General features: G+C 37.5%; 1 protein-coding gene across 2 annotated transcripts in view; it reads right to left on the reverse strand.

Annotated features, from left to right (window-relative positions):
• Positions 1-12,624, reverse strand: part of LOC100016373 (inactive ADP-ribosyltransferase ARH2) — a 62,215-nt gene extending 49,591 nt beyond the window's left edge. For both annotated transcript variants that reach the window (XM_001364760.4, XM_007501246.3), the window contains exon 1: positions 12,321-12,624. In XM_001364760.4, coding sequence (XP_001364797.1) covers positions 12,321-12,534 — 214 coding nt within the window. In that variant the 5' untranslated portion in view covers positions 12,535-12,624. The remainder of the gene's footprint in view (positions 1-12,320) is intronic.
• Positions 12,625-16,175: the final 3,551 nt, after the last annotated feature.

The following is a 16,175-nucleotide window of genomic DNA, read 5'->3' on the forward strand; positions in this document are numbered from 1 at the left end:
TGTAAAGAAGCAAAGTCCAACTCTGTACAAGAAAAAGAGTTTCCTAATGATTAGAACTGTCCAAAAGTGCAATGGAACACCATGGAATATAGCCAGATCCTCATCACAGTAATGTCTTCAAATGGAAGCTGGATGACCCACTTGTTTGAGCTGTTGTTGTCAGTTCTTGCAAAGGTAGGAGTTGAACAAGAAGACTTCGAGGTCATCTTGGGTTCTATGTTCTTGAATTCTATGATTCAATGATCTTCCCCATCCTCTACACTCACAGTCTCCATTTTATTCTTGAATCTGACAATGAGAATAATATAGGTTCTTCGAAGTAGAGATTCTATGATTCTATAATTTTCCCCATTCTCTATAGTTACAGGCTTCATTTTACTCTTGAAAGTGTCAATGAGAATAATATGGATTCTTCAAAGTAGATTCTATGATTTTCCACAGCCTCAACACTCAGAGGCATCATTTTATTCTTGAACATGTCAATGAGAATGATAATAATTTTTCAAGGTAGATTCTATGATCCAATGATTTCCTCTATCTTCTATACTCACTGTCTTGATTTTATTCTTTTTTTTTTTAATAAACCCTTACCTTCTGTCTTAGAATCAATACTGTGTATTGGTTTCAAGGCAGAAGAGTGGTAAGGGCTAGGCAATGGGGGTTAAGGGACTTGACCAGGGTCACAGAGCTGGGAAGTGTCTGAGACCAGATTTGAACCTTGGACCTGGTTCTTGAATCTCTTGAATCTTGAATCTCTAGGCCTGGCTCTCAATCCACTGAGTTACCCAGTTGCCCCCTCTTCGTTTTATTCTTGAATCTGACACTGAGAATGATGTGGATTCTTCAAAGTAGAGATTCTATGATTCTATGATCTTCCCCATCCTCTATAGTCACAAGATTCATCTTATTCTTGAACCTGACAATGACAATGATATGGATTCTTCAAAGTAGATTCTATGATCCAATGATCTTCTCTATCCTCTATACTCACAGGCTTCATTTTATTCTTGAACTTGACAATATGAATGCTACAGGTTTTACAACTTATTAAAACCTATTTTTATTAAAAATCAGATTATCTGAAGAAAAACTCCGCACTCATGAAAAACCAATTATTTACTAAACCATGGTCTAAGGAAGCAACTTTAGACATAGACTAAGTGTAATAGCCCTTTTTCTAAGCTACAGTCATATGCTCAACCCTTTACTTATATCTTTATGATTTCATTTTTCTATATTCCATCTGCTCAGATACCTACAAGGCAGAAAAAAATCTTAGTCCACCAACCTCACAGAACTGGTAACAAAAGTTTAAAATAATCAGTCCAAAGTTTACAGAAAGCAAATCATTTCCCCCTTTTCACTGGCTGGTATCCATCTTCCAGGGAGACAAGAACAAATTATTTCCTATGTTGGGAAGGATCTTCAACTCATAATCTAATAATCACCCTAGGTTCAGATAAGAAATTTTCTTTGTCTGTAGGCAGGGTTCCCTAGTCTATTTGCATACAAGGATTTTTTTTATGAGTTCTTCTAAAATTGGATTATGCTATGATTCAGAAAAAAGACCTGTGCCTTCCTCTAATCTGGCAGCAGCCACACAGGCTAACCTGTTTAGCTATAGCAATGAGATTTGTTAAGCAAAAAACGTCTATAAAGTTATTTATTTATTACTTTATTTTATTTTTTAAGCCACTTGCCTAATTTTATTTTTTCTTTATTTTATTCCAGTAACAAATCTACACATAAGTTTTCCAAGGTTACATAATTCATATTGTCTTCTTCCCCTCTTCTCTCCCAGCTCTCCCAGAGCTGACAAGCAATTCCACTGGGTTTTACATGGATTATCACTCACAACTTATTTCCATATTGTTCATTTTTGTAACAGAATAACCTTTTAAATCCTATACCCATATAAACATATAAAGTTATTTAAAAGCACTTTCAGTGCAGAAAATAAACTCAAGGATGCTTTATTGTCTTTTATAGCTAAACTTGCTGGTCTCATCTTTTTATTTTCTCATCAGACATGATTGATCCTGAGTTTCCCTCAGACTCACATTAACAGGAAAACCAGAAGAGACTTCAGAGGTCATCTAATCCATCATATATACCTTCAAGATTTGACTTTGTATGTATATGCATGCATGTGTGTATACATACAAATTACAGGTGTATGTAGATACACATGTATGTACATCTGTATGGGCATGTACAATGTATATAGATAGATGTGTATGTACATGTAATGGGGAAAGATTTAACAAAAATAAATAAAAATACAGTAAGACAGAGATGTTGTTCAGTCGTGTCTGACTCCTTGTGACCCCCTGGATTATAGCACACCAATATTGTCCTTGGGGTTTTCTTGGCAAGGAAATGAGAGTGTTTAGCCATTTCCTTTTCCAGCTCATTTGCAGATGAGGAAACTGAGGCAAGCAGAGTTAAGTGACTTGCCCAGGGTCACATAACTAGTAAGTGTCTGAGGCTGGATTGTTTTGTCATTGAGTTGTTTTCCTTTTGTGACCCAGTAAACCATAGTATGCCAATATTGTCCATGGAGTTTTCTTGGCAAAGATACTGGAGTGGTTGGCCATTTCCTTCTAAAGCAGATGAAGGCAAATAGAGATTAAGTGACTTGCCTAGGGTCACACAACTAGTAAGTGTCAGATTTGAACTCAGGTCATACTAATTGCAACTCTATTTACTGAGCCACCTATCTGCCTCCAAAAAAGCAGAAATAACATTACTTAAAAAAAAAAAAACCAAACCCTTACCTTCTGTCTTAGAATCAATACTAAGTATTGGTTTTAAGGAAGAAGGGCAGTAAGGGATGGGCAATGGGGTTAAATGACTTGCCCAAGGTCACAGCTAAGAAGGGTCTGAGGCTACATTTGAACCCAACATCTCTACAGGCCTGATTTTCTGTCCACTGAGTCACCCAGCTGTCTTCATGGCATCTCTTTTTGTAGTGGCATTGATTTTTTTTCTTTTTAAAATATTTTTCCATGTTTACATGATTGATTTTCTTTTCCTCCCTCTCCTCCCTCCCCCTCCTGGAGCCAATAAACCCTCCACTGGATTATACAAATGTTATCACTTATACCTAGTTCCATATTATTCATTTAAAAAATCTTTCTTTCTTTCTTTCTTTCTTTCGAATATTTTTCCATGGTTACATGATTCATGTTCTTTCCCTCCCCTTCTCCCACCCTCTCCCATAGCCAACATGCAATTCCACTGGATTTTATATGTGTCATTGATCAAGACTTATTTCCATATTATTGATATTTGCATTAGGGTGATTGCTTAGAGTCTACATCCCCAATCATATCCCTATCAACCCATGTGATCAAGCAGTTGTTTTACTTCTGTGTTTCTACTCCCAGAGTTCTTTCTCTGGGTGTGGATAGTGTTCTTTCTCATAAGTCCCTCAGAATTGTCCTGGATCATTGCATTGCTACTAGCAGAAAAGTCCATTATGTTTGATTGTGCCACAGTGTATCAGTCTGTGTACAATGTTTTCCTGGTTCTGCTCCTTCTCACTCTGCATCACTTCCTGGAGGTTGTTCCAGTCCCCATGGAATTCCTCCAGTTCATTATTTCTTTGAGCACAGTAGTATTCCATCACCAACATGTACCACAATTTTTTCAGCCATTCCCCAATGGAGAGACACCCCCTCATTTTCCAATTTTTTGCCAAGTGATTTCTAAGATTGATTTCTAAGACAAAAGGTAAGGATTTTTTAAAATTAAAATTAAATGACTAATGACTGATAAAATGCTATAAACTAAGAAGGTGCCCATCACTTGGGTAATAGTTGAACAAAAAAATGGCAATGAAATTTTATGGTGCTTTAAGAAATGAAGAGAGAGAATTTTAGAGAAACCTGGGAAGATGAATTTGAAATGATGCAGAATATAGAGAGAATATGCAGCACAATTTGAGAATATTAACATAAAAATGAAAATTTTGAAAGATTTAAGAACCCTGATCAATGGAGTGAGTAATCAACCATAATTTCAGAGTGCTTCCAATGAAGAATGCTCCTACAGAGAATAATAGACTGATAAGCAAAATGAGACACTTGTCTCTGAACATGGGAGATGGGGGAGGGGGGATTTGTTTTGCTTGACAACATTTATTTGTTATGAGGATATTATTTCTGTTTTTTTTTCTTATTTTCTCATTGGGTGAGAAGAAGAAAAATAAATGTTTGACAATTGGGGAAAAAATTAATTTAAACAAAAAATCAGATCCAGAAAAAATAAACTTCTCTACCACATACCAGACAGTCATCCAGATTTTGTTTGAAGACCTTCTCAGAAGAGAAGGTAATTCTGAATGATCTCTAAGGTCCTTTCTGGACCAAAGTATGGAATCCTATGTCCAAATGACTGATGACCAGGGCAGCTAGGTGGCTCAGTTTATTGAGAGCCATACCTAGAGTTGGAGGGTCCTAAATTTAAATCTGTCCTCAGATGCTTCCTATTTGTATGACTTTTTTGTATGCTTCCTAAATGTATGTGAGTCACTTAACCCCACTGTCCAGTCTTAACCACTCTTCTGCCTTCAAATAGATATTATTGATTCTAATACAGAAGGTAGGGATTTTTAAAAAATAAAAATTAAATGACTAATGATTGATAAGAAATGCATTCCGCTTTTGGGCAGTTCTAGTTGTTAAGAAGTTTTTCCTTTACAGCAAACCTAAATTTGTTTCTTTGCAGTGGGAATCATGCATGAAATACTGGATTTGGAGTCAGGAGGAAGTAAGTTAAAATGCAGCTTCAGATATTTATTACTTGTGAGACCCTGAACAAGTCAGCTAATCTCTCTTAGCTTCAGTTTCCTGATCTATAAAATAGGGGTAATAGTATCTAGGTCATAGGATTGCTGTGAGCATCACTATATACATTCTCTCTTCATAATATATCTATAAAATATAGAATCACTATATGGATTTTCTATATATTCATAACAAATTATATATAATCACTACATAGATTATATATGTTCATAATCTATAATCACTATATAGATTCCATATATCCATATAATCACTATATTCTATATATTCATAATACATATAATCACCAGCTAGATTCTACGTATTCATAATATATAACCACTTTATAGATTCTGTGTTCATATTCTATACAATCACTCTATTTGATATATTCATAATATAGAATATAATCACTATGTTCTATATATTCATAGTATATATAACCAGAATATACAACCACTTTTATTTTATATTGATTACAGATTCTATATAGTAATATAGAATCACTACCTATATTTTATATATTCATAATATAATCACTAGAGATTGTATATATTCATTATGTATAATCAATCACTACATAGATTCTCTCCATATATTCATGACATATTATAGAATCACTACAAAGATTCTATAAATATACATTATATATAATCACTATATAGATTCACTCCAAACAATCACTAGAAGATACTCTAGGTAAAGTGCTAACTTTAAAATGCTATAAAAACATTATTACTACAAGAACTACTATTACCACCACCATCACCACCTACTAACCTACTACTACCACTACGACGACGACGACTACTACTACTACCACTACTACCACTACTACCACTACTACTACTACTACTACTACTACTACTACTACTTCACTACTTTCCCCTCTGGGCAGAACCAGAACAAATTCAAACTCTCCAAATCTTTTCTCCAGGCTAAACATCGTCATTTCCTTCCTCTAATGCAACACATGGCATGACCTCAGGACCTCGTGCTCTCCCATCTGCCTGGCATCTAATCACACTGTGCCTCTCTCAAGGACAGGGTCTTCTGCTTTGGTATTCTGTACCGCATTAGCCTTAGAAGAATGCACGTAAAAATTGCTTTCTGAAGGTCTCCGAGAGTCCCTCCAACAGACCACTCATTTCCGCCAGGACACACGCCCCCTTCCGGTTACCTCCTTCCTCTCCCTGTCAGGGCAGAAGCAGGGAAGCGGACAGCCCCCACTCACTTAAACTCCCCCAGGCAGGGGGGCGGGTCTTCTCTCCTCAGCCCCAACCCCCATTTCAAGCCTTGACCGCCTCTCTTTTGTACCACACCCCTCCCCCCCAACCTTCCCCCTACCACGTGCTCCCCACCCGAGGGGCCATAGTGACTGTCGTTTCCATTTTGGGGAATATCAACTACAAGTGCCTGATTACGCGCTCCGGTGACTTAAGGGTGGATCTCGGCGCTGGTATCGCAAATACCGTGTCAGTCTTGTGGAAAATTCCATCCCCTTCCCTGGAGAGAGATAAGGTCACTAAGAATAGCTTATCTTCCAGATAACTAATATGGCCGTGATTCAACTAATAACAGTGATTATTGCCGTTAAGGAATAATAAGAGACTTTATTTAGCGCTTTACAGTTTGCAAAGCCATTTCATTTGTTCCTTGAGTCCACTCTAAGTCTTAGGCGCAAGTCAGGTAAGTCCCGTAGCACAGGAGGCGGGCTTTGAAGTCAGATGTTTCTGGCGCGGGTCTACCAGCTCTCCCACTCTGCTTTGGGCATCCCAGCCACTTAGTGGGTCTCCCTCTGCGACGAGGTAAACCCGAATGAAAGTCTCAGGCTAGGCGTGTTCAGCCGCGGGACTGGGCGGAAAAGATGTTTTTCTGTAAGGCAAGATAGGATTTGTCCAGTCTCTGTGACCTTTGTTGCGTCAGAGAATCCGAGCTGCCTCAGAATGCTGAAGTTCCTGTCACGGCTTATTTTCCAAACACAACCTACCCTCTCAGAGGCCTCAAGGAGGAGCTGGAAGGCATTGAGAAGGGAGATAATAGGAAAAGAAGAATTTCTGGCATCAAAAGGAGCGGTCAAGTAATGCGGGCAAAGAGGTCATTTTCTGACCGCCCCACCTTCATGGGTTTTTTTTTAAGCCCCTACCTTCTCTCTGGGACTTACTACTTAGTATTGGCTCCAAGGCAGAACAGTAAGGCTAGGCAACTGGGATTAAATGACGTGGCCAGCGTCACATAGCTAAGAAGAATCTGAGGACGTCCCATCTCCTGGCCTGGATGTCTGTTCACTGAGCCACCTTCCTGTCCCCTTTCCCACCCATGTTTTTTCCATGAATGTTTCTCATGAGGCTTTCTGCTGCTCCTGAGAGATCTTTTCATGGGTTGCTTGCCTTGTTACTGGCTGCCTTGTTGCTGGTTAAGGTCTTAGAACTTCTTGGTCTCTAGGCTTGCTGTCCACATTTTTAACATGATCAGAGCAAAGATTTAAAGAATGGATTTGATTTTTTTTTTAAACTCTTACCTTCCATCTTGGAATCAACACTGTGTATTGGTTCCAAGGCAGAAGAGTGGTAAGGGCTAGGCAATGGGGGTCAAGCGACTTGCCCAGGGTCACACAGCTGGGAAGTGTTTGAGGCCAGATTTGAACCTAAGACCTCCCTCTAGGTCTGGCTCTCAATCCACTGAGCCATCCAGCTGTCCCCCAAAGAATGGATTTGAGAACACAGACCAGGGGGCAAGACTAGTGAGAAGAATATTACAATAGTCTAAGTGTGAAGAGATGAAAACCTTAAGTAAAGTGACTTAAGAGAATGGAAATTTATGGATCAATGTGAGGTAATGCCAAGAGAGAATCAACTGTTTTTATCAACTAATTGGCCACATGAGGTGAGAGGAAGGGAAGAGCCAAAGAGGGCTACAAGATTAGGAAACCAGACAAAGAGCAGAATGGTAGGATCATGAAAAGAATGACAGTTTTCAGGGTAATGGGGTCAAGGCTTAGGTAGACCTGATCCTATTTGTAGACTGAGAAGATGCCAGTAGAGAAGAGACGGGTGACAGAGCAGGTCGAAAAAAGAACAGAATGGGTTGGAATCTGGGGCAGAGGAATTAGCCCAAGGTTGAGGGAAGGACTGATGAGAACACTAGTTAGAATAGTGGAGGAGGGATTAATGGAATTCATGCCTCAGTCTTCTTAGTAGTGGATAGTCATCTGTCCGAAGAAAGTGTGGGTGTAGGTATAGCTAGAGACTTGAGAAGTTGGGGAACAATTATTGTGGGGAATGGGATAAAATCAATAACAAGTACATAATAACACTTTGAAATTTACAGTATTTTATTCACAAGAACCCTGAGAAGGTAGGGAAGATCTTGCCATCATCCCCATTCTACAGATGAGGAAAATGAGCTTTGGCAGGGCAATCTAAAATCAAACAGTAAGTGGCGGAGGGATTCAGTCCTAAGTTTCCTGACTCTAAAGTCAATTTTTCCATTAATGTGGAGCAATGAGGACTTAGTCCTCCATTTTCTAAATCTGCAAGGGATCCAGGCAGTGTGGCTTCATCATTTTCTCCATCAATGATTGGTCATACAGGAGTAGCACTGGATGAGGTAGATGGTAGTTTGCCCTCAACCAGTGATGGAAGTAGTAGAAGTTTAATTGTCAGGAGGAAGGGATTGGCTCATCGTAAGGGGTCAATTGAGTAAGGAGGGATCCTAAATTAGAATATCTGATAGATTAGGAGAAAATCAAAAGGCTGAATGTCACAGTGATGATGAAAACCAGGTTTTTAAGGAGGAAGACTGTGAAAGAGAGATTCTTGAAGGTCAGACAGTTACCAATGTGGCAGGATTTTGTATTACTGTATGAATTTACTGTGCAAATATATTAAGTGCTTATTTGGTTCTGAGCTAAAATTTTCTCTTAAGTAATAAATGATAAGCAGCAATATCCCTTAAAACAAAGAGAAAAAAGCAATTTATTAAAATTATTCAACATCTTGGGGACAGGTGGTCTAGAGATGGGAAGTCCTGGTTCAAATCTGGCCTCAGACACTTCCCAGCTGTGTGACCCTGGGCAAGTCACTTAACCCCCATTGCCTAGCCCTTACTACTCTTCTGCCTTGGAACCAATGCACAGTATTGACTCCAAGACAGAAGGTAAGGGTTTAAAAAATAAAATAATTCAACATCTTAACAGAATCTGCTGTATATATAATTTGCCACACTTAGAGTGCCCCTCCCCTTCAACCTGTTCAACAAGAGGGGCCAAGAGTACATTTTCTTAAATAAAAGAATTAACATTTAAGATCATTCAAAGGGCAGTGAGCAGGCTGTAACATATTACCATTCAAGTACTGAGAAGCAGCATCAGGACAAAAGATGCCATCAGTGACATGTATAACTCTCATAGTGAGACTGAGGGATAATGAGCGAACACTGGGATTCGTCATTCAATGTCAAGAATTGGAGAAAGGCACATCACACATGGTAGACCTCCAGTGGAGGGCATGGGCGTGAGTCAAACGGGACAGGCAACGTGGATGGACTGTGATCTGTATCCCTGAAAAGAGAGCCCATCCCAGTGAGCTCACATACTTATCAAAGTATTGGAGAAGCCAGTGTTTGGCTTTTGTGCCGGGCATCCAGTGAGTATGCATCTCTGTTTTTGAGGGGAAATCTATGATTTGCTCAGAACAATAAGCCACGAGTCACCCTTGTCAATATTTGAAAGATCACAGTGGTAAGCACAAGCCCAGTTCTGTTGGAACTTTGGGATTAGCCTCATTAACACTAGGACAGCTCAAGCCCCAGAATTTGGAAGACTATATAGATGTAGATATAAACATGCATACATGCATATACTATAGAAATAATTTATATATACAGGGAGACTGTATATGCATGTATTATCCATAAGCTATGCACATATGTGTGTGTATGTGTTATCCATAAGAATCAGAAAAATTGGAACAAATCCGTTTCCCATCAATTAGCAGTTAGGAAATGGAACTACATATTGAGAATGCTACCGTTGAGGATGTCTTCATGAATTTTATTTCATCCAAGGCTCCACACAGTGTTTTCTGTACTGGACAGCCCTCAGTCACTTTAGCTATTGAGAGAGCAGGCAGAAAAGTGGAAAGAAAATAGTGTGGTACTTCAGGTATTTTCTGGCTTAAGCAGATGCTTTGAGTGCCCATCCAGGAATGAAAGAGCCACCATTTATAACATTGCTATTTATATATTAAGAAAATTATTGCTCTGAAATCAATGACAATGGATAAAAATGACAACTTCAGATTATAAAGCAATATTTTTTCAAAGGCAAGAAATAAAATTCACTGAAGTTTCCAGTCCTTTTAGCTTACCCTCTCAATAAAATTCAGATGTATTATAAAGATCAGTGAAAACTTAATAATTTTGTTCTTAGGTTTGGCTTAGGGAAGAAAAAAAATTCTATTTCAAAATACCACATTATTTCATCACTTTGTATAATGGCTGATGATAAGAGTGCTAAGCCTAATTTTATTTTTTTTTTCATAAAACCAGATTATAGAAATCACAGTTTGTACATAACTGATAAAACTAATCATTTGAATGAACTACAGTAAGCAGAGTAAAAATTCCTTAATGACTACAGTATACTTCTTAAAGAGGACCGCCTATTTGGAGAACAACTTCTCCATGAGAAATCCTGAGAGTGAATTTCCAGGAGGAAGAAGATAATCTTCCAGGACTACTTTTATTTTTTCTCCATAGAGCAATAAAACAAACATTAAGTGACACTGTATAAGAGAATGGGCTAGTCTTAGGGGGGAAAGGGAGATGCAAAGTACAGATAAGACAAAGTTTCAGTTCTACGGGAGCTTTCAGTCAAGAGAACAAAAAAAGATATCCACTCAGAACTATAATACGCAAAAGCCACCATACCACTGAATTGAGAGAGCTATCAAATGAAATGCGAGGGGAGGTGTAATCACTGGAGGAGTAAAGGCAATTCTCCTTTTAATGTCAGAAGGCAGTATCATATATAGAAAACAATCTTCACCCTTAAAGAACACTAAGAAAATTGCTGAAATGTTGCAATTCTGTATTTCACTTTCTCAAGCAAGCATTTTGTTACAAAAAGGAGTTTAACTTCATCAGCTTCAAGTGGAAAGTTATTGCCAATAAAAAGCACCTAGAGGGCATTCAGGTGTGTCCCAAGCACCAGAAAAATGAGCTAACATAGCCCTGTTTTCTACAGCCTAAGAGAACTTCCAAAACGAAAGCATTAGTATCAATAATGAAAATATGTATGTGGACACTGACACATATTCAATTCTATGACAAACAGTGCAAATGACCTACAAATTTACAATATTTACAAAAATGTGATGTAAATAATATAATTGTACTGCCCAGGAATTTGGTCACTATTGTCAAAGTTCTATTAATAGTCTCAGGTCAATTACGTGCTGTTTAATTATGTAAAGCTTACAGACAAGCAAAATATAGGTGAATATTCAAGAACCAGGAATCATGTTCATTTCATCATTGCACAAACTGAGAACTATGTATCAGCATTCCCACACAATGACCCTTTGGACTAAATTTAACATGTCAGCAGCAGATACAATCATGAAGTCAATTGCTTAATTGAGATTTCAATGGCTTAGTACTTGCTCTAAAATTTTAATTTGTAAAGCTGTTCTAATTTAATTATTTAATTAAGTTGCTTATAAAAAGGAAAAAGACTTTTGAGAAATTCATTTGACATTTATCGACACATTTTTCTCTATCTGCTTGTGTAAATAGTTTGTGATTCTAGAATCTGTAGTGCTGCTGACTATTTGTTCAGAGGCAAAAAAGAACTTTGGAAATTCTGCCCAAGAAGACAAGTTAGTCAACAGCCACCTGACATTTCAAGGCATTTTCCTGATTAATGGCAAACAATTACCCAAGTTGGTATCCATTTTGGCAAATGTTTTTGATATGGTAAATTATATCCCTCCTCCACTGGGAATTTTATAATGCTACATCCTTTGGGTGAGAAATAACCTCTCCATGTAGTTTGACTAGTTCTACTCCCACTTTCTTTAGTTTTTCTTGTTCTGAAACAAATTCATATCCAGAAAGCTAATTTTCTACAGAGGAAAATTAAAAAAAAAAGATTTTGTTGGAGCTCTGACAGTTTTCTGCCTTTATACAAACTATTTTGGTTAACCTTAGAGAAGGAAAAAAGGCAAGAAAGATGCTGTGTTTAAAAACATGTTTTTTTGCTTTTGGCTAATTAAAAAAATACTCAGGCTATCCAACGAAAGACTACATGAGAAATACAATACTCCACATATATAACTTGTCGCGGGGCACTGGTGTATATTAAACTGCCACTTTTAGCAGCGGCATCAGGTAACACCACCAGATGAAAGGCAATTTAGGCTTTTAACTGCACTCAGTTCCCAAGGCTTGTTTTGAGCAATCCACTATCAACGTGGATATTTTTTTTCTGTTTTCTTACCAGCCCAGGTTGGATAGTTCCAACCTTACCTGTGATGAGAGCCTCTGCTGTCGCCACATGCATGAAGGTGTTGTCACTCACTGGCCATTTTTCTGCTGAAAGCACCAGTTTGTCTAGTCCTCCAAGTTCTTTCAATTCTTCCTGGATCTTTGGGCCTAAAACACTGTTTTCCCGGCTGATATTCCTGTAACCAAGAGCATCCCCCACAGCTCCCAGGAGCAGAGCTGCCTTAAATTTGTCCATCTTGAGGTCTGTGATCTGGCTAACTTTTTTTTTCCTTTTCCAGCTGCTGAATCTAAGCCTTTGCTTTCTGTCTGCTCATCTGACATTTATATTGGTCATTGTATCACTGTCAGGAGCTTCCTCTATATGGCAAGGCACTCCTTTTCTGGATTTGCAGGTGCCACCTCTTACACATCAACCAATGAGAAAATGTGGCTAAATCCTAGCATCTTTTCTTTTAAAGAATGAGAAGACTGAAGTGCCAGGGTCTTTCTTGTAAACTTCCCCCAGCGATTCTCTCTCAACCACACTGAGGAAGAACTCTGCTAAGCAATTCTTAGTTAATCAACCCCCAGAAAGAGCCCAGAGGGTCTTTTAAAAAATGTCTTTTCATACTCCTGATTTGCTTCCCCTCTGTACATATTACAGAAGTTTCCCTCTTTGGAAACTGTTGTTGTAGCAAAGCCACTGAATGATTTATACCTTTATGGGGTTACAGTGAATTAGAGACTACCCTGAATTTGTTGAAGTCATACTGAACCTTCATGAATTCACTCAATTTTCAAATCAATAATTGAAACTTTAACCATTTGCTGGAGGATTTAAGTCAAGAGTAATACCTTGTCAACAGTATTAAAAATGTTATGTGTCTACAAATGTTTATTGCCTGCAGTTACCTCAAAGCAATGATCAATAATGTTTTATTTCTCTAAGCTGAGTTCAGGCTAAGTCTCCAGACCTCGAGACTTAAATCAGATCTTGTAAGAAACTTAGTTGAAATGGAGAAATATTCACTGTTCATGGGGAGGCCAAGCCAATATAATAAAAATGACAACTCTACCTAAATTAATTTACTTATTCAGTGCCATGCCAATCAAACTACTTAAGAATTACTTTATAGGCTATAGGAGAGGTGGTGGGAGGGGGGGAGGAAAAGAAAATGATCTTTGTTTCCAATGAATAATGTTTGGAAATGACCAAATAAAATATTGTTAAAAAATATAAATGAACTATAGAGTAATTAATTTATTAAAAGTCAATATATTAACAATTTTTAAAAAAGCAGTACTTTATAGAACTTGGAAAAATAATACAATTCATCTGGAGGAAGAAAAAAAGGTCAAGAATATCAAGGGAATCAATGAAAAAAATGTGAAGAAAGGTAGCCTAGCAGTACCAGATTTTGAATTATATTACAAGGTAAACACTAAAGCAATCTGATACTGGCAAAGAAATAGAAAGGTGGATTAGTGGAAGAGATTCAGCATGTAATACACAGTAGTAAAGGATCATAATAGTCTTTGATAAAGCCAAACATCAAAGTTTTTTGGGGGGGAAGTCACCATTTTACCAAAATTGCTAGGAAGACTAGAAAGCAATTTGGCAGAAAGTAGGCACAGACCAACATCTCACATTGTATGCTTTCAAAAGAAGTTCAAAATGGGTACATAATTTAGACATAAAGGACAGCATAAGGAAATTAGGGAAGCATAGAAAAGTGTGCCTGTCGGATCCCAAAGATAAGAGAAGAGTTTATGACCAAACAAGAGATAGAGAGGACCACGTAAAGTAAAGCAGATCATTTTGATTACATGAAATTAAAGAATTTTTTTTAAACCTTTACCTTCCATCTCAGAAGCAATACTGTGTATTGGCTCCAAGGCAGAAGAATGGATGGTAAAGTATGAGCAATGGGGGTAAGTGATTTGCCCAGGGTCACACAGTTAGGAAATATCTGAGGACAGATTTGAAACCAGAAGCTCCATCTCTAGGTCTGGCTCTCAATCCACTGAGCTACTCAGCTGCACCCATGAAATATAAGTTTTCAAACCAAAACAAATGCAGTCAAAATTAGAAGGAAAACAGGAAATTGAGAAAAAAAATTATAGCAAGTTTCTCTGATAAAAGTTTCATTTTTCAAATATATCAGGAACAGAGTCAAATTTATAAAAATAAGTGCCGCTCTCCACTTAATAAGCAGGCAGTTTTCAGAAGATGTCAAAACTATCAATACTCACATGAAAAATGTTCAAAATCATTGGATTAAATGCAAGTTATTTTAAATATATATTTTATTTTACCAGTGACACGGAATAACAATAAAAAGTTTTCTAAAGTTATAAGATCCACATTGTCTCCCTTCTTTCCATTCTCTCCCCCTTTCTGAAGATGGTAAATAATTTGATCTGGGTTATATATGTATGATATTGCAAAACTTATTTCCATATCATTCAATGTTGTAAGAAAATACTCATATAAAACAAAAACCCCCAAATAAAATTCCAAATAAACTAAAGGGAAAATAGTAATAGTTGGATCTGCATTGACTCCAACAGTTCTTTCTCTGGAGGTGGAGAGCAAAGAAATGCAAATTAAAACAGCTCTAAGATCTCATCCCTATCAAATTAGCTAACATGACAGAAAAAGCCAATGGTAAATGCTGGAGGAGATGGGGGAAAATAGGGACCTTTGGGCATTGCTATTGGAGTTGTGAACCAATATGGAACTATGCCCAAAGGGGTATAAAATTGTGCATACCTTTTGACCCAGTAATATCATTTTTTCCCAAAGAAATCAGAAAAGGAATTTTTAAAAACATTTTTAAACATAAGTATTAAACATTAAAATTTTAAATATAAATTTTAATTAGTTTAATTTTTTAAATTTAATTAATTTTGAAAAACTTAAAGCATTAAGAGTAAGCTAATTACATATGGGAATAATCCGTCACATTTGTCTGCTTCAGTCCTAAAATGACCTAGAGAAGTGGAATATATGATTAGATGTTCCTCCCCCCCCCCCCCAACCACATTATCTATATCTACCCTCTCAAAACTCTTGGTTATTGTTAGAAGAGCTTTTGTCAAAACCAGTTTTTGCTACTCTACCCTAGAAATTCACTATAAACATAGCCCTTAAGTTTGGGAGAAAGGAAAAGAACAAGCGTTTATTAAGGTGTTCTGTGCCAGGCACCATGCTAAGCACTTTAAAATTATCTCATTTATCTTCACGATTCTTGGAGGTAGGCCCTATTGTGATCCCCATCTTACAGTTGAGGAAGCTGAGGCAAACAGAAATTAATTGACTTGCCCAGCGGTTACATAGCCACTAAGTATATGAGGCTGATTTTAAACTCTGGTCTTTCTGTTTCCAGGCCTTCTAGGGTTTGTTTTGCTACCTGGCTCCCTCAGAGACAAAGGTGGATAGCAAAAAAGGACCCAGGAGGAAGTGGCAGCTCACCATTAACATATACCAGTTTGCTTTCAGGGACGTTTCTCTTCCATTAACCCTGCTATAACTCCTTCCAACACCCCAGCTGGAGAAATATCACTTTAGACGTGTTCCTTTGCATCCAGAACATTAAGTTTGATTCCCCTTCGGATGCTTCCACATTCAAAGAATTTGAGTTAGAAGGGCCCAGAGGCCACCCAATTCAGTCCATACCTCCAAAAGAATTTCCCTAAAGCAGGTGTCAAACTTGAGGTACAGTATGAATCAATGTAAAACATAATTGGGAAATATCAAACAAAAATGAATAAAAGTATAATAAATAGAATATAGAATGTTTATTTGTGCCTTTATAACATGCCACAATGAAGAGATCTGTTTCTATTTAGGTTTGACACTACTGCCCTATAAACAATCATTGAATGGCCATTCAA

Source organism: Monodelphis domestica, chromosome 8 (genome assembly GCF_027887165.1).
Source record: "Monodelphis domestica isolate mMonDom1 chromosome 8, mMonDom1.pri, whole genome shotgun sequence".
Classification (NCBI taxonomy): domain Eukaryota; kingdom Metazoa; phylum Chordata; class Mammalia; order Didelphimorphia; family Didelphidae; genus Monodelphis; species Monodelphis domestica.